An 18,835-nucleotide genomic window follows, 5' to 3' on the forward strand; every position below is an offset into this window, starting at 1 on the left:
TTTGGCCACCTGAGGCGAAGAACTGACTCATTGGAAAAGACCGTGATGCTGGGAAAGATTGAAGGCAGGAAGAGAAGGGGATGACAGAAGATGAAATGGTTGGATGGCATCACTGAATCGATGGACATGAGTTTGAGCAAGCTCCAGGAGTTGGTGATGGACAGGGAAGCCTGGTGTGCTGCAGTCCATGGGATCTCAAAGAGTCGGACACAACTTGAGTGGCTGAACTGAACTATATGAGATTACAGCATTACAGAAGGAGGAAGACTGGAGATGCTTCAGGCCAAACTCTTTTCTTACAGTGTCTCCTTTTTTTCACCTGGAAGATTTGGCCACATCAGATACTTCTGGTGAAATGATCCTCCTAGGCTTTGAAGACACCACTTTGTCTGTTTAGAAGTTGGCAGTGTGTTCTCCTATTATGACATGGTGTCGGTTCAAATTCACATCTTTCCTGGAAAAGTGTATGCAGCAGCTCCAAAGTTGACCTCTGAGTTGAGAGCTCTGCAGGGCAGGTTCTATGTTGGTGAAGTCTGGATGCTTTTTCTTTCTTTGAAGTGTTTCTAGGAAAAGAATGCTCTCTTTGTCAGAATGCTATTTTAATTAAGGCATAATGTTATTCAAGATAGAAAGTTTGAGATTCCTGTGCCTGGCATACATGCAAACTTCTCTGTAACAAAACAGCATTTGTTTTTTCCTGAACTGATGGTGTGCAGGAATCCAGAGTTCATGTTCCAACTTAGGTGCGTAACTGTGATGTGGCCTTGACTAAACCAGTGGATGTCTTAACTTTTCTGAGTTAATAATATCTTAAAATAGAGTTTAGAAGTATTAATAGTTTCTCTCGTCATAGTATATATATTTAGGCAACAGTCATGAAGTCCTTTAAAAATGGGGTGTCCATGGAATTCCTTGGTAGCCCAGCAGTTAGGACTCTGTGCTTCCACGGCAGAGGGCCAAGGTTCAAGCCCTGATCAGGGAACTAAGATCCTGCATATTGCTTGGCTCGGCCAATAAAAAATAAAAATGCTGGTGCCCCTTTTTTCATTGTTGGTTACTTAAGACGACAGATAATATCAACTTTCTTCAAGGATGCATTTTACTCACAATTAGCTTGAGCAGGAGAAGAAATGCATGTGAAGATAGACTTAATATTTGCCTACATGTCACTTTATGGCATTCTCCTAAAGGTTTTTTGATTGGAAAAAAAATTATTTGATCTGTTAAGATTAGAAAGCTTAAGTAAGTTTGGTAGGCAGGATATTTCTTGTAATGTATGTCTTTTTACTGAGAATGTATTTTGGGAGACATGGATTTCACCATAAGTCCTTACTTATTTGAAGATCTCCATGCCAGTATTACATTTCAGGCAAGACTAACTTTAGCCAGGTTCACTGAAAGTGTTTCCAGTGTTATCTCCAGTAATTTCCTCAGATTCCTTTTTGCGCACTCGTAACATTCAGTCAGGGCGCTGTTGCCTTCTGCAACGGCCCGTACTTCTGTGGAGTGTGTTTCCCCCGAGGTCGCTCTCGCCTTCTGCATGGCCCATACTCTGTCTGTGGAGTGTGTTTCTCTGTAAATAAATCCATCTCTTATCTATCAAAGAGAAAAGAAAAGTTCATTCAGGTTTTTCCATAAGAAGGTATGGCAAAACCCAATTGAAATTTTTAGCCAACCCAATATATAAAGTCTATAAAATAAACTGCTGTCTGTAGAAGTGGCGAGCAGCTCGGCAATTCCCCCCTTGTTTGTGTGGGCAAGTTCTCTCCACTCTCAGTGGCCTGCATCCTCAGTCACCATGGATGTTTTGTTTTTCTCTTTCACAGATGACACAGCTGGTCCTGCCTGGCATGGTAGAAAGGTGAGTCATAAGCTCACACACAAACACTCAAGCTCATGATTATTTATAGGGAGAATCCTTTCTTTGAAAATTTCATTAAAGTGACTAATGAACCTCCCTTCCATGTCTTGGTGACAGAGTAATGTGCCAGGCGAGTCACACGGTAGGGCATGAGTCATCCGGTGGTGGAGGCCTTTTCCCCTCGATTCCCTTCTTATTTCCCTCACCAGGGTGGTGGTGCTTCCTTTACATCAGGATTAAAAAGCCTGCCTGAGTCACCGTCACTAACTCAATTGCCTGCTCTTCTGAGGGGGTGGATGGAGTTCCTGGGATATTCCCGGGAATGCCTTCTTAAAGCGATACGCTGTCAGAGCCCAGCTCAGTGGAGTTTTGTGAAGCAAGACCCCCCATCCTCTGGTTTTTCTGTTATGGGAGAAAGGATGTATGAGGAACTTAGGCATGTTATAAAGTCATCTTAAGGGGTCAGCCTCCCCTACCCCTGCCCTTGGAGAAAAAAGGCTATGTCCTCTAGCTTCAGCTGTATTTGTATTGGGTTCCACTAGGATTTGCTAGATGTCTTCATTTCTCTTGAGAAATGTGTTGCTAAGTCCTTACATTAGGAATAGCAGGAAGTATAAGATGGGAATTAAATTCTGTTCCTCCCTTGGAGAAGTCTGAGTGATGGCTAAGCTTTCAAAGCAAACCTGTTGCAAAGGGATGGGCTGGCTTGGTCATTTGCTAAATTTAGGGTTTCACAGTCATCCTTGCTGTGCAAAATGGCTTTGAGTTTGGGAGAGAGCCACAGGAATCACACCTTTGCAAAGAGCCAGGGACCCTACTTCCGTGAAGGAGTCTCCATGACCAGCTTCAGGCAAGGATTTACAGCTTATGTTTGTCGATTACGTATTCTTTGCCAGGTGTCAGGCTGAGAACCCGATAAGTGTTTGCTTATATAACTTTGATAGCCTCCCACCATTGTACAGATGAGGAAACTGAAGTTCGGAATCCATTTGGTTGGTAGCTACTTTTTAGTAAGGCTCTTTGTTTGTAATTCCATTTTATGTGTGATTTTTTAATGTCTCAATTGCTTTATTTTAGTAAACTTTCCCTTTAAAACCTTTTAACTACTTACTGATGGTCGAGCATGCCCCTGATGGTGATGATATGAAAGTGAAGATGGTCAAACCAGACCAGAATCCTGAAAGATTATAGAGAATTAGGGCAGACATAGTAGAACTCAAGATGCATGAAATTTGGGTCCAAAGCTTAATTCTAGTTGGATATCTACAAGTGACACAGAATAAATTCAGGGTAGTATTCTACCCATTAAAAAAGAAAATACATTCCACAGAGGAATTTTTAAGTGTGTTGTTAAAAACCATATCCAGAGAGATACTGGTTATGACGAATCAGACTTGAATTGAATCATGGAATTTCAGTACTTTAATTGAAACCAATCCCCCCTCATTTGACATAAAAAGTGAGATTCAAAGAACCTGAGTGCCATGAGGCTACATAATGAGCTAATACATGATACAACGTGCTCACACGTCTCTGCAGACCTAGAAGCCAACATCACAGTTGTAGCTGAAGCCTTAGATAAAGAATGCTAAAGAAAGGATCCATCCAGTTCACTGAGTAAAGTTCATCATATGGAAGATGAATTGGATCCTTGTCTTTAAGAAATCAGATTGATTTTACACTGAGGTTGTGAAATGATCTGGTGGAAAGCTATCACGGCTGAAGATCTAGTCAGAAATGTAAGGGGGTTTTATGAATTGGTACTTTTGGGATAGGAGAAGGAACAGGTCTGTCTGTTTGAATTAAAGGAGTTACTTGTTGTATTAGTCCAGGCAGGCTAACTGCTGTAACGGACCACCCCAGAATCTCAATGACTTAAAATTCTCAAGGTTGATCCTCCCCTCACATCACAGTCTGGTGTGGATCAGTGGTCAGGACTCTGCTCTACACAGTCAACTCAGGGATCTCAGGCTCCTTCCATCTGGAGTTGAGGGGGGCCTACTCTTCCCTTGGGTTTCCCTGGTGGCTCATACGGTAAAGAATTTGCCTGCAATGCGGAAGACCAAGGTTTGATCCCTGGGTGGGGAAGATCCCCTGGAGGAGAGCATGGCAGTCCACTTCAGTATTCTTGCCCAGAGAATCCCATGGACAGAGGAGCCTGGTGGGCTACAGTCCATGGAGTCGCATAGAGTTGGACACAACTGAGCGACTAAGCACAGCATGGTACTCTTTCCATAGGCCTTGCAGTTCTCTGCAGAAATATCTGCACCCAGCTAGCAAATGAGAGAAGAGACAGGAAGGATGATTTTACAGAGTTTCATGGGTCAGGCCTGCAAGTGGTGTCCCTGTCTTCTACGCTCGTTCCATGGTCTAGAACTCAGTCACAGGCTACAGCTAACCGCAGGGGAGACCAGAAGCGTTGTCTTCTGTGTGCCCAAGAGGGAAGAAAGACTCCAAGTTCACAGATCATCTCAAAGCCTTCTTACTTACACATTATAAGTGATTTGATCATAGCCTGCCCTGTGAGCCATCCCCAAATGATTTATTTCCTATGGCTGGTTGCTGTAGGTTTCGTATCTCCATTGAGGAATAGCAGAGTTCTTTGTTGTGGTGGGTTTGTTTTGGTTTTTTTTTTTCCTTTCACTGATGCTGCTTCTGATGTATGTGGCTTCCCACACTCTCTAGAACTCTAGCCTAGGGCCAACTGACTATCACTAAACAAGTCTCTATAATCAAACTAAGGTATTATTATTACCATAGAAGTAGAAACTACAAAATTATGTTATGGAGGAACCTTGCTCTTTCCACTTCCCTGGAATTATAAACATTGTGTACAGCTGGAGCCAGGAGGTGGTTGCCATAACAACCATGGAAAAGCTAAAAATAGCCCCTTTCATACTGTATTACTTAGGGTGGAATTATGACATGTTATGGTGTTTTAGGGCAGGCAGTTCTCTTTCATGTGGGAAATGTTTGCAAACTTTCTTCAACAAAGCAATATTTGTATAATGTATTTGGATTGCTGGTTCTAATTATATACCTGACCCCCGTGATCCAGGATTCTTTTCTGACATGGAACTCTGTTTTGATATGTTTCTCTTTTTGAGAACCTGTTAGAGAACTATCTGTACCAATATTCAGTGTTATGTTTCAGCTTAAAAAAAAAAAAAAGTAATGACCCTCCAAGAGCAGACTTAAGTGCTCCCTGATAAGAAGTAAAAATATGAAGAACTGGGATGTAGTCTTTTTTGCCCAACCCTCCTTTTTCTGCCATCACTCTCTGTATCCTATAAGCTGTCCACAGGACCAACCCTGTGTTCCAGTGCTTCACAGCAACATTTAAGCCTCCCTCCTCACGTGCAGCGTGGAGCAATGATGAGAGTCCTAAGGAAGGTGGAAATCAGAGACTTATTTCATGGGAGACCTGTCACTTCCTCCATGACAATACTGTTTAAGAGCTGTGCACAAGGATGCTACAGCTATCTGATAGAATAGTGGGGCATGTGTAGAAGAAAAGAGGCTTGGTAACTCTTTCATCCAAGTGATCATTAAGGAGAGTTTTCTAATTGGGAATTTTACCGAACTTAGGAAATTCTAGATAGCATAACGATAGAAAGCTATAAATGCAAGGAACTGAATTTCATAGGGTTATATGTGTTTAATGTCTGGCTGGTGGGAGGGCTAGTCATTGAAGAGAATATTTTTAGATGAAAAAGTGCTTCCTTATCAGAAGTCGTGGTTTCTGCTTTGTCTTTGCAGTATTTTAATTCTAGCAGATCCTCAATAACTTATGCCACTGAGACACCATCGTGTGGCTGTTAGCAAGTAAGCAGCATGATGAATTAAGAAGGTTGTATCACAGAAAATATTACTGGACTTGTTTATTTGGATATTTGTCATAACAGACTGGAAATGTTCAGAAATATGAGCATTGGGAGTCTTCATTATGGAACTTCAGCAAATATTCTTAATGTACCTTCCAATCTTAGAATTGTTCCCCAATTCCCCAGAAAATGAGAGATTAGCCAGGGTTTGGTTTTATGTTTGTTTCTGTGTGCAATTAAGCGCAGCCCATTTTGTTCTTCTGCTTGATATAACAGAGTTGTCCTGAGTCTGGCTGTGCCATGGAAACTAGTTTGACGTCACTAATTCTGCTTAGATGGGGGATTAGCACTAGATAGAGTAGCTGATTTTAGAGGCTGGTCCTTTGTGTCTCTCGGTCCCAAATGTGCATCCCCATCTCTACGTAAAGAATAGATACTGTATACAGTACAGAGAGTAAGACCACTCTGCAAAGGTGTTATTTGTGATCCAGACAAAACTAAGTTGAATATCATTATCCTTGGAGAGAAAGAGAGACTTGTGTGTGGGAGGGCTTTTGCAAGACAAACAAATAACGTGTGCTGCTTTGCAGCACAGTGTTTTTGTAGAAAGGGTGTTTTTTTCTCCCTTGTCATTTTGGTCCAGTGATAAATGCTGTCTGTTTCATGTTTACTTAGATCTAGTGCATTCTCTCCATATACTTTTTAATGCATTTTAGAGCACAAATATTGTGTTTTGAATGAAGTATCTTTCAATTCCGACTTTTCACTTAAGTCAAACTAACTCTACCCTCTGAAAATTTTTAAATTAAGGTAGAATATTTGGGAAACAAAAATCTCACTTCCCTCAAAGAGTAAACAATTCAAAGCACATGCTTGCAGAATTGTAGCAGATCATATTTGACTATTGGTCTGTATTAATTTTGCAAGCAGAAACAAGGTTTTTATTATCTTGCAATGAACTTTCCTGTATTGAAATCATTGCTTTGGTGAGTGGCATTTTAGGAATCCATTTTGGTGAGGTCAAGATTTCCTTTTTAAAAATGGGTTGTTTTTTTTTAATATTTATTTATTTGGTTGCATTGGGTCTTAGTTGCAGCACACAGGATCTTCAGTCTTCATGGCAGCATGTGGGATCTGGTTCCCTGGGCAGGAATTGAACCCTAGGCTCCCTGCATTAGGAGCTCAGAGTCTTAGCCACTGGACCACGGGCAACTCCCCAAAAATGTTTTTAATAACTTTTATACTTTAACTTTTGGAAGACTTTTAAATTGTATTTCACTTGTGAGAAAGGAAAGAAACAGAATGTAAGATTTTTGTTTGAGGGCACATGCCGCCCTTTTAGCCAAATTGAGTATTATCTAGCCCAGAGTCCCACTGATTGAGCCAGCAGTGATCAGCCACAGTGAAAAACATCATCTTCTACAACCACTTCAGAATGGGTTTTCTTCACTTGCTGTGATGAGTGAGGATATAGCAGTTCCTGGTTATTTGAGAAAATGTTAAAATAAACACCACCTAAACTTGCATGGGTGCTTGGGGCTCAGGACGAGGTGCAAAGATTCGGGCTTATTCTCAGAAAGCAGATTGTACTGCAGGAGATAGCTTCTACTTGATTGGGATCTGCTTTTAACTCAAAGGCAACACATTCCAATAAATTATAAATATATTTCACTCTCTTTATATATAGATTTATTGAGCTATATTTCACATGTCCTAAAATCCACTCATTTAAAGTGTACAATTTGGTGATTTCTAGTATATTTACAGAGTGTATCATCACCACAGTCTAATTTCAGAATATTTTTAACACCCTAATATATATATATTATATATATAATATATATTATAATATATAATATAAAGATATTTTAAACATCATAAATTAATACTGTATTAAAAGTCTGAGTAACAAAGGTGGTTTTTAACCCCTTTTAATCAAAGGAATTTCTCACAAATATAGATAAAATGAAATTACTAGATAACTAATTGCTAATTCACCTGTTTTTATCTTAGAATAATTGGGTTCTAAGTCCTGATAGACATTCTTACTCTTAAAATTTAAAAAGAAAAGCCTTTTCTGTCTGTGTGAGAGACACAGGCAAAAACTACAAGAATAGTATAATTAATACGTTGACCAAATATTTCGAACTTTCTTCAGAAAATTTGAGATTTGATTTCTATGTCCAACCTGTTAATTGAGTCACCACTTAGGAAAGTGTATATTACTAATAAAGACTTCAGTTCAAAAAAACAGAAGCAGAAAAACAACTCATTTTCAGTGACTCATTAAGTGGAGGGTCCAGACTTCCATTTGATGGTTGAAGTGGCATCTCGCCTAGGGGCTGGCAGATGGACTGAATGACCTTTGGGGATTATTTCTTCTCAGATTTATGTCTAAAATAACTTAGAAGCCATTTGATCTTGTTTCTTTTATTAGTTTGCATAAGAAGGGCCTATATAGTCCTTTTAAAAAATACGAAAAAAAAAAAAAAGGCCTTGGGAAGTAAATTTCAGGCCAAGAATAATGAGAAAGTAAGCCTCCCTGATTGGAGAAGGCAGTGGCAACCCACTCCAGTACTCTTGCCTGGTAAATCCCGTGGACGGAGGAGCCTGGTAGGCTTCAGTCCATGGGGTCGAGAAGAGTCAGACACGACTGAGCGACTTCACTTTTACTTTTTACTTTCATGCATTGGAGAAGGAAATGGCAACCCACTCCAGTGTTCTTGCCTGGAGAATCCAAGGGACGGCAGAGCCTGGTGGGCTGCTGTCTATGGGGTCTCACAGAGTCGGACACAACTGAAGTGACTTAGCAGCAGCAGCAAGCCTCCCTGATAGCTCAATTGGTAAAGAATCCTTCTGCAATGCAGAAGACCCCGGTTCTATTCCTGGGTAGGGAAGATCCCCTGGAGAAGGGATAGGCTACCCACTCCAGTATTCTGGAGCTTCCCTTGTGGCTCATCTGGTAAAGAATCCACCCACAATGAGGGAGACCTGGGTTCAATCCCTGGGCTGGTGAGATCCCCTAGAAAAGGGAAAGGCTACCCACTCCAGTATTCTGGCCTGGAGAATTCCATGGATGGTATAGTCCACGGGGTCACAAACAGTTGGACACGACTGAGCAACTTTCACTTTCAAGTTGAAAGAAAGGCTTCCCAGGTAGCACAGTGGTAAAGAATCCATCTGCCAACTCAAGAGATGCAAGAGACCCGGGTTTGATCCCTGGGTAGGGAAGATTCCCTGTGAAGGAAATGGCAACCCACTCCAGTATTCTTGCCTGGAGAATCCCATGGACAGAGGAGCCTGGTGGATTGCAGTCCGTGGGGTCACACACAGTTGGACACAGCTGAGCGACTGAGCATGAAAGATGAAGGACAGCAACCTGGTCTAGAGGGCAGGAGACAGGCAGGGCCAAGTTGACGTAGCTGAATAAGGGGACCAATTCCCCAGGGAGAATGGATTTGAGGACCAAAAGTTGGTTGTTAATTCTGTCTAAAATTTCTAAAACCCTAATTTCACACTTTACTCAAGCCATATACAACTGCTAACAACATGGGTATTTGCAGCATTGCTTTTCTCAAACTAATTTTTACTTATTTGTAGAACAAGTCGTTCCTGGTAACTTTCTGACTCTGAAATCTCACTAGTTTCTAAAAGTTACAGTAGTATTTGAGCTTTGCCTTTTGGCAAAAGAATATGATTTGGTGAACTATGGAGTAGCATGACTTTAGAGTCAGCTCTTCATTTAGCACCTGAATGCCTACCACCTGGGGAAGATAAGAAGGCGGGGCGTAGCCATTCATTCATGTAAGTACCTGTTACATGCTCACCACAGGCAGAGTATTTTGAGGAAAAGCGTAAGTTAAGAGTTCTGATGTCCAGAAGCTGATGGGTTTTATGAGGGATAAAAATGCTGATAATCATAGAGTGATTAAGTGCTGCAGCATGATAGTATGTGATAATGTGCCAAATTAAAAGCATACCAGGAGTATGAGAGTGTTTTTAAGGGTGATAATTCTTGGTGCTATGGCCAGAGAAGACCTCAGAGGATAGACATCAACTCAAGAAGACCAAAGATCTAATCTGGTCATGCCCCAGATTACTAAAACTGAGAAGTGAGCTAATTGCAAAGAAGAGCTGTTTTTAGTTGATTGAGTTATGTCTCATTCACTGACCAAGCACAGCACTTGCTGATGAAAGGCAAGGAGAGAGGTGGGTTAGAAAAACAGCCAGGTTGTTCTATTTCAAATAGTTTTATATATCTCAATCTGTAACTTAGAATTGTATATTTGATTTCACTCTGTTCACTTGCATCTTCTTTTTTTAGATCTAAAGGCATAATTCTGAACATCTCCTCTGCCACTGGCATGTACCCAGTCCCACTGTTGACCATCTACTCTGCAACCAAGGTGAACAATTTTTTAGTAAATGGTGTCAGAAGAAGAATAAAGAATCGTTTTCAGTTTGAAAAATAAGAGATGGACTTTCTTGAAGTTCTCTCTCTAGCCATTTTCAAATGGACTGAGAAGAAAAGGAAAATAGCCAACCCTAGTTTCAGAAGAGCCGGAGCTGGAGATAGACTGCTTGGTATCAACTTTACAACCGAACTGAGGCGCCAAGATCTCAGATCTGCAGATGATATTTTTTTTTTCCTCACAGTTCACTGGTTTTAAAATTGGTATTTGTACTTTCCAATAGAGAGCTAGTCTGAGCCAGTTAGCTCAGCTGATCAGAACATGGTGTTAGTGAGTCTAAGACTGGGGATTTGGTTCATGAATGACTCAGCATACAGCTTGAGTGCCAAGTCCGCAGAACTGAATAGCAGGATTGCAGCTAGTCAGCACATAGGTAAACATGGCAGACACAAGATAGATGGGGAACTGTGAATGTTTGGCAACATTATTCAAAATTCAGAGATATTTACTGCCACTTCTGGAGTGAGGTAAGAATTTCCAGAGCTCTCTGTAAGATTCCATAATTCTATACCACACCACCATTCACCTCTTCACACCACACTGCGGACAGTGATTTAGAATGCATTTTATACTGCCTGCAGGTCAATAGCATGATTCTCAAATACATTGTTGAAGCATAGGATACATCTCTGAAGTAAAGGTGACCACTGAGATGCTGCTTTTAGAGGAAAATGAGCAAAATAAAATGCACAGTAAGAACTTGCATTGTGCAGGGGGTAAAAAAGAGCAAAATACCTGCCCTCTTTTCCCTTGCCTTTCAGCCCCTGGAAAAACTGAAAAGTCATGTATTTTGAAAAAGCTTGGCCCCACCCCCCACCCTGGAATCTACCTGCTTTCCATATCTCTGAAACATACAGTAGGCATGTTTAAAATGAACACCATGTTTCTTGAAGTGACTGGTGCACTTCTTCTTGCCTGTTCTGCTCCACAGGCACAAGACTATTAATATTATTAACAGGGGCTCTGGTAGGGTCATCACCGATACATTTCAAGCCTGAGATTGAGTCCACATTTGAAAAAATGGTATATTTTACAAATAGATTTAGAGTTGTTCTGTTGGAAGAAGATGGGCTGTCACGTTCATCTCTGCACCTCTTGGATCTTGCCATCCCAAAGGACAAAGAGAATGCTTGCTCTTTTCTTCTCTTTACTGACAACAAAATCCCCATAGAACAGACTTGAACAGAATTCATCCTGTGTTTCTGTTCGAATGGCAGGTGGGGAAGAGGAACGTATCCTTTGTTATATAATAAGAGGTTTTTTTTCTTGGAAAGTAATTTTCTGAAAACAGAAAAGAAAAGAAGAGCCTTTTCCAGTTCAGTCAGAATTAGATATTATATTTGGTGAAAGAATACTTAATTAAGTGGCAAATAAAGAAAACGTGAGGTTTTGAGTTTTGTTTTTTTTTTTTTAAGGTCTCATCTTCATTTGAAGTGAAAAGAATGATTAGAAATTATAGTGTTAAATGGTTAGTTGATTATTTTTGTTTCCATGGCTACAGATCAGGCTGATTGATGTAATGTGTGTGTTCTTACTCCCACCCCCTCCCAGGCTTTTGTAGATTTCTTCTCTCAATGCCTCCATGAGGAATATAAGAGCAAGGGCATCTTTGTGCAGGTGAGTAGAGTTCGTTTCAGTTAAGTATCCCTGTTTTTGTGTGGTTTCCACAGCAACTGTTGCTGTCTTGGCAACGAAAGAAAATCACATTCCTGGGTAAGTGAATGTGACGTTAGCACATCATTAAAGAGATGGTTTCTTTTCCTTTATGCCCTTAAGTCTAGATTTAAAACAGTTATTCTCTAGAATTTTAAATCAATGACCCCTAAAGTAGAACTATGCAGCATAAACAGTTGGTGCATAGTAATTGTAAGTGCTTATGATTTTATTTTGAAAGAATTAGACCATCAGTATCTCGTAGCTGCCAAGTGTGCAAGGAGTGCCACTGTTTATTAATGATAGGAGAGGAAAGTGCTGAATAAAGCTAACTTTTTACTAAAGTGAGGATGACTGCATTTACCAGGTTAATATAGGTATGGTAGTGATTTTTTTACTTTTTTAAAATTGTGGTAAAATATACACCAAAAACACCATTTCTGTAGCTTTTAAGTATTCAGTTCAGTGTCATTAAGTACATTCACATTGTCTACAACCATCACTACCTTCCATCTCCAGGATTTTTTTGCAGTTGCCCCAAACAGAAACTTTGTATCCTTTAAACAGTCACTCTCCATTTACCCTCCCCCAGCCTCTGACAACCACCATTCTACTTCTTCTCTCCGAATTTGACTACACCAGGTACTTCATAGGAGTGGAATCCTACAGTATTTGTCTTTTTGTGACTGGCTTATTTCACTTAACATGTCTTCAGGGTTCATCCATGTTATAGCATGTGTCAGAATTTCCTTTTTAAGGCTTAATGTAATTCTGTTACTGGTATATGTCACGTGTGTTTATCCATTCATCTGTTGATGGACATTGGGGTGCTTCCACCTCTTGGCTGCTGTGAATAATGCTGCTTTGAACGTGGGTTTACACCCATCTCTTTGAGACCCTGCTTTCAGTTCTTTTGGATATGTACACAGATGCAATTGCTGGATCATATGATAATTCTTTTTTGGAAGAATCACCTTACTGTTTTCCACAGTATAATAGCTGCCCTATTTTATATTCCTACCAGCAATATATAAGGGTTCCAATTTCTCCACATCCTCACCAATATTTGGTATTTTCTTTTTGTTTGTTTTTAGTAATAGCCATTCTTATGACTGCTTCCCAGATGGCACCGTGGTAAGGAATCTGCCTGCCAATGCAGGAGACTCAAGAGACGTGGGTTTGATCCCTGGGTCCAGAAGATCCTCTGGTGGAGGAAATGGCAACTCACTCCAGTACTGTTGCCTGGAGAATTCCATGGACAGAGGAGCCTGGCAGGCTATAGTCCATGGGGTCACAGATTCAGACACAACTGAGCGACTGATCTGAGCTGATGCTTACGTGTATGGAGTGGTATCACATTGTGGTTTTGATTTTGATTTGCATTTCCTTAAGGATTAATGATGTTGAGCATCTTTTCAAGTGTATACTGGCCATTTGTCTATCTTCTTTGGAGAAGTATCCAAGTTCTCCACCCATTATTTCATTAGGTTGTTTGCTTTTTTATTTTTGAATTGTAGGATTTCTAGATATTCTGGACATTAACCCTTTATTAGATATATGGTTTACAAACATTTTCTCCCAGTCTGTAGGTTACCTGTTCACTCTATGGGTAGTCTCCTTTGATTTTCAAAAGTGTTAAAGTTTGATGCAGTCCAACTTATTTTTCATTCCTGTTACCTGTGCTCTTGGTGTCCTAGCCAAGAAACCATTGCCAAATCAAATGTCGTGAGGCTTTCCGGCTGGGTTTTTTAAAAAAAATTTTATTGAAGTATAGTTGATTTTCCCCTTTATGTTTTCCTCTAAGAGTTTTACAGTTTTAGCTCTAATATTTAGGCCTTTGATCTATTTTGACTTAATTTTTAGAGAGACCTTTGGTTTTATTATGTAGCTAACAGATACAATGCTGTGAAAATACAAAACGAATCCAGTGAAGGGGGTTTTGTGGCTATCAGTCTCAAATCAGCTATCGCTCAACACAAAGAAATGAAGGCTCACAGTATTTCCATGGTTAGGCACATTTTTATCAATGTCTTGGGAGATTGCAATCCTTATCTCGTTCCTGCTCCTGCCCACAGCCTGCGCCCACCTCTTCACACATCCAGTGTTCATTATAGCTTTCCATTTTGTGAGCCTAGTATTTTCCTTTTTGCACCCTGAAGCCCCAGACGATCAATCACAATACAAATAGCTAATGTCAGAGGGAATACTTTTCAGGCACTGTGCTAGGCACTTCATATGTCTCTGTGTGGTTCACGGCATCTCCTGATGATCTCAGTGTTAGTCACTCATTCGTGTCCGACTCTTTGTGACCCTACGGACTGGAGCCTGCCCAGCTCCTCTGTCCATGGACTTCTCCAGGCAGGAGTCCTAGAGTGTGCTGCCATGACCTCCTCCAGGGGGTCTTCCTCACCCAGGGATCGAACCCACATCTCCTATGTCTCCTGCTTTTCAGGAAGGTTCTTTACCACTAGCACCACCTGGGAAGCCCACTGAACATTTATTGGATCCATCTGGTTAGGCAGAAGGTGCTGGACTGCTTAGTTCCATTTCCTCCCGTATATCTTTAGGGTAAATATTTCCTCATCTTCCAGGGTCAGTTTAGAGCCTGTTCCTCTAAATGTCTCCCTCAAGGGATCCTTTGAAGGGATCCTTCCATATCATAGTCCTTTGGTGTTATTCCAGTCTGCAGCTCCCCATGAATACAGGGTACCCTGGGAGGTCAGGGTTTTTACTATATGCTCCCCACTTCCCCGTCTCTTGACACCAGTTATTTTAATGCTAATAGTCTGAACCTGCTACACAGAATGTGTTGTATTTTGGTAACAAGAGATCAGTAAAACACTCGGGGAGGTCAGGCCTCACGTGCCTCACTGTGTCATGCCATCTTCTCATTCTGATGAATCAATTATATTCAAGCTATTAACTAATAATTTTTAAACACTATGGAGACCCAGTAGGAATCTTAAAGGCCCACTGGTGAGTGACCTGGAGGCAGTGTGACCAGAAGCTGCCAAGTGTTTCAGTGACAAAAGGCAGTCTTAGGCCTTGTGAGCGCAGACGAGCAATTTCCAAAATTCCGTGAACAGACAAGGCTCTTTCTTCTCTTATTTCCAGGTCTGATTTCCTTCAAAGATCTTTTCTGCATATTCTCTGCCTGTTGATCTGTTGTGACCAGCAGCTACTATAGAAACACATTAGCATTTGTTTCGGAAATATTTTACTTTGATACATGTTTCTTTTTCCTAAAGATGAATTATCAATGATGTGATTTCATTGATCCCTGTGTTCCTTCATGAGAATTCACTCAAAGTTTAGACTTAGGGTGAACTTGGTGAAAAACCAAAACCCGCAATGTTTGTGAGGAAAAGTAGTCATTTCTGCATGAACACATCAGAGTGCTGAAGTAGAAGAGACTCTTATGTTAACTCTGACCAAAGGGATAAGAAAAAAAAATCCAGTCTAAATGCAACTCCGTTACAGAGTATTGGTTTTTCTCTGGTGCTGTGTGGTCTGGGCAGTCTTTCAGGTGAGGAGTATTCATCAGCTGGTTGCCCTTCCACTCCTTCCCACATCCCGTTCCCTGGGTGATCTGATTCAAAACAACCGAGATGTGTAGCCTTCCTTCAGAGTCCTCCGGTGGCTGCCCATCAAGTTCAGGGTTGGATTCAGACCCCATGGGGCCGTCGCCTCTGACCGGTCCATCATCCCACCCTGAATTCCAGCCAGAGCGGACCCTGTCACGTCCGGCACGTGCTGCGCGCTCAGCGGTGCCCGTGACTGGCTCCTCCGCTGCCGGCACGCCCTCACCCCGACTCCTCTGCCAGTCTCCTCTTCACACCTTCTCCCTGCCCATCTTTCAGGGCTTCGGCCTCACTTCACCTGGGAAACCTTTTGCTGTCTTCTTTCTTTCTTTTTTAAAAAGTGGATTTATTTGGCTGTCCTGGGTCTCCGCTGATGTGCGGGCTTCTCTCTCGCTGTGGTGAGAGGGGCTGCTGTCTCTCTGCGGAGCACGGGCTCTAGAGCATTCGCACTCCAGTAATTGCGGCCCATGGGCTCAGTAGGTGCGGCTCCTGGGCGCTGGAGCACAGGCTGTATCGTTGCGGTGCACGGGCTTAGTTGCTCTGCGGCATGCAGGACCTTCCCGGTCCGGGGGTGGAACATGTGTCTCCTGCATTGGCAGGTGGAGTCTTTACCCCTGAGCCTCCAGGGAAGCCCCTCTCTCATTTCTTTTACATATCTGTGTCTGATACTCTCTGGCCCCAAACTCCCCCTATCCCCTCCCAACCAGTGTTTTCTTGGATACACTGTATCCAGTGTGTTGGGGCTTTTTATCCTGTCTCTGTTATGGCACCTTAGTGTGGGGCACACGAGAGAGCTGCCCTCTGCTGGCCTCATGCAAGACCCTGGCTGTGCATGGCGATGCGTGGTGATGCACGGTCCTCTGTTTTTAAGGCCTTTTGAGCTTCTTCCGTTGCTCACATAGGTCTCTGGTCTTGAATTTTCAAATTCTCTATCTAGAGGGTTTCCAGGCTAATGATATGATGTCACATTTCAGTTTCTTCTAATCTTTGGAAGACAGGTTCGCTTTCTAGGTCTGTGTCCATGTGGAAATATGACAGACTGCTCTTTGGAGAGAGGGAGAAAGAATGTTTTTCAGATTCTGAAATGTTTTCTATTCATTCCTTTGTTATATTTTTTTTTCTTTGCTTTGCTCTCCTCATCTTTCCTTCAACTTCTTTCCTATAATTTTGTAAGAGCATTTAACATTTCCTTCATGAATTCAGATTTGCCAATAGATTTGGCAAAGCATTTCCTGGAAACACAAACAATAGCAACAACAAGTGATAAGAAACATCTTAGAGGTGCATTTTGACTCTGTTGACGTTAGAATAGAGGCTAAGAAATACATTCTTGTAAATCTCATTGAAAGTTGCTCTGTCAGTAAGAATGATCTGTTCTCATTATTACACTATAACTAAATCCCAGTCAAAATTATACTTAACTCTTTCAGAGGGCAAAGTCGTAAGTGATCTAACTGGCCAGTTGGTGGGCCCCAGTACCAGGCTCCATCTCTTAATGCCAAGCAAGTAAGAAAGAGCTGAGACTAAGATGACATCCTTAAACTGTACTTCTTGAACACTTATTCTGTAAAACTTTCACAGGCTTTCTTGTGTGTGTGTTTTTTACTTTGGAAGTAATTTCAAATCTGTAGAAAGCTTGTAAGAATAGTACAAAGAACACCCCAGTATTCTTTATGCAGATTCACTTGTGGTTAATATTTTGTTCCATTTGTTTCATCATTGAGAGGTGAGCTGTGTGTATCATGTTTCTTTACCTCCAGATCCTTCAATGTATTTTCAAAGAATAAGGATACCCTTAATAACTAATCACAATACAGTTACCAACTTTACTGTTAACATTGATGTAGTATTCTTATCTAACTTACCACCTGCATTCTAATTTTTGACCTCACAGTATCTCTCATCTTGGCTGAGTGGCTTATGGGATCTGAATTCCCCGACCAGAAACTGAACCCGGGCCATGGCAGTGAAAGCCCCAAATCCTAACCATTAGGCCATCAGGGAACTCTTTCTCATAATATTACTCTCAAAATACTGAGAGGGAACTGCTGGGGAGGTGGGGCTGCCGTAGCAAAAAGACAGATGGAGTCCCTGCTGTGGCAGAGTTTATATTTAGTGGGAAGGAGACAGACAATAAGCAAGCAAACACACACATGAATGAGATGGTTTCACATAGTGGTCCGTTCTATGAAGACTCTAAAGGAGGATGCTGTGTTGGGGGCGTGGGGGAGGTATAGGGAATTTAGGAATTTCCCCCTCCAGATTGGTCGCATGGGTTTGAGTAACGCCTAGGTCTGTGCTCTTTCTGCCAGGTCCTCGTGCTTCTCCCTGGGGTGTTATCCTGCACCATAGTCTTCTTGCTTGGAGCTGGAAAGCCAGGTCTCTGGAAATGTTCTCAACACGGGGATCATTTGCTAACTGAAACCACCCATTAGGTTTAGTTTGAAAGGGAAAGTCAGTTGCTCAGTCACGTCCGACTCTTTGCAATCCTGTAGTTTCCTCTGTCCATGGGATTTCCCAGCCAAGAATACTGGAGTGGGTTGCCATTCCCTTCTCCAGGGGAATCTTCCCTACCCAAGGATCGAACCAGGGTCTCCCTCATTGCAGGCGGATTCTTTACCGTCTGAGCCACCAGGGAAGCCCAGGTTTAGTTTACCTGACTCTTTACCAGAGGAAAGGTGAGGATGCAGGTGGAGACCATCCAGACCCGAAGAAGGTAGGTGTAGGTTTCAGCCAGTCTGGCCTAAAAACAAAGGGGGGGCTTGTCGCACTTAGCACGAGATTACAAAAGAATGCTCCATTTAAATGTGAATTTATCATAATGGAGAAAATCTCGGTGCTCCATTCTCTTAGAATCCTGCCTTCCAGTTCTTTGTTTCTCCTCGGTGATGAGAGTTGGCAGTTTTGCTAATTCTTTAAAAAACATAGTTTTTAGAATAAATTTAGAAAACAAGTCAGACAAATTGAAGTGAGGGAGCAAACAAGATTCCAGTTTATTTTGTTAATGAAAGAAGATATTCTTTGTGTATATTTTGTTAAAGCATTTTATTGCTTAGCGTAATCAGACAGATCTACGAGCCTTCAACGAGCTAGAAAGCTCAACGTGGAGAAATAGGTGTTGGGAATGAAAATGTAAGTCCTCATACATTCTTCTTGTTAATTGCCAATGACAGTAAAAGAAGGCAATGGTGTATGTCTTTAGTGCAAATGGAGTCTAAATACAGAGAACAATGAAGCAGCAGAAAGAGTCTCACAGGAGATAGGTATATCTGGTCAACTGCACCAACTTTGAGAAATATCTTTAAGAATAATAAAATTAGTCCTGTTGGGATCTTTGGACCCAGACCCCTTCCAACCAGGTGAATCCTTATTTTTGTCGGTGATCATGGCTGTTTTTCCTTGGCTTTTTTAGTAACGTTGCACCACAACAACTAAAAACCTAAA

At 41.5% G+C, this 18,835-nt stretch overlaps 1 protein-coding gene across 1 annotated transcript in view; it reads left to right on the forward strand.

Annotated features, from left to right (window-relative positions):
- The window catches only part of HSD17B12 (hydroxysteroid 17-beta dehydrogenase 12), a 170,742-nt gene that overhangs the window by 142,814 nt on the left and 9,093 nt on the right, over window positions 1–18,835 (forward strand). The window contains exons 7-9 of the mRNA XM_055549348.1: window positions 1,827–1,861; window positions 10,010–10,091; window positions 11,709–11,774. Of these exons, the coding sequence (XP_055405323.1) occupies window positions 1,827–1,861; window positions 10,010–10,091; window positions 11,709–11,774 (183 nt within the window). The remainder of the gene's footprint in view (window positions 1–1,826; window positions 1,862–10,009; window positions 10,092–11,708; window positions 11,775–18,835) is intronic.

This window comes from Bubalus kerabau, chromosome 15, assembly GCF_029407905.1.
Source record: "Bubalus kerabau isolate K-KA32 ecotype Philippines breed swamp buffalo chromosome 15, PCC_UOA_SB_1v2, whole genome shotgun sequence".
NCBI lineage: Eukaryota > Metazoa > Chordata > Mammalia > Artiodactyla > Bovidae > Bubalus > Bubalus kerabau.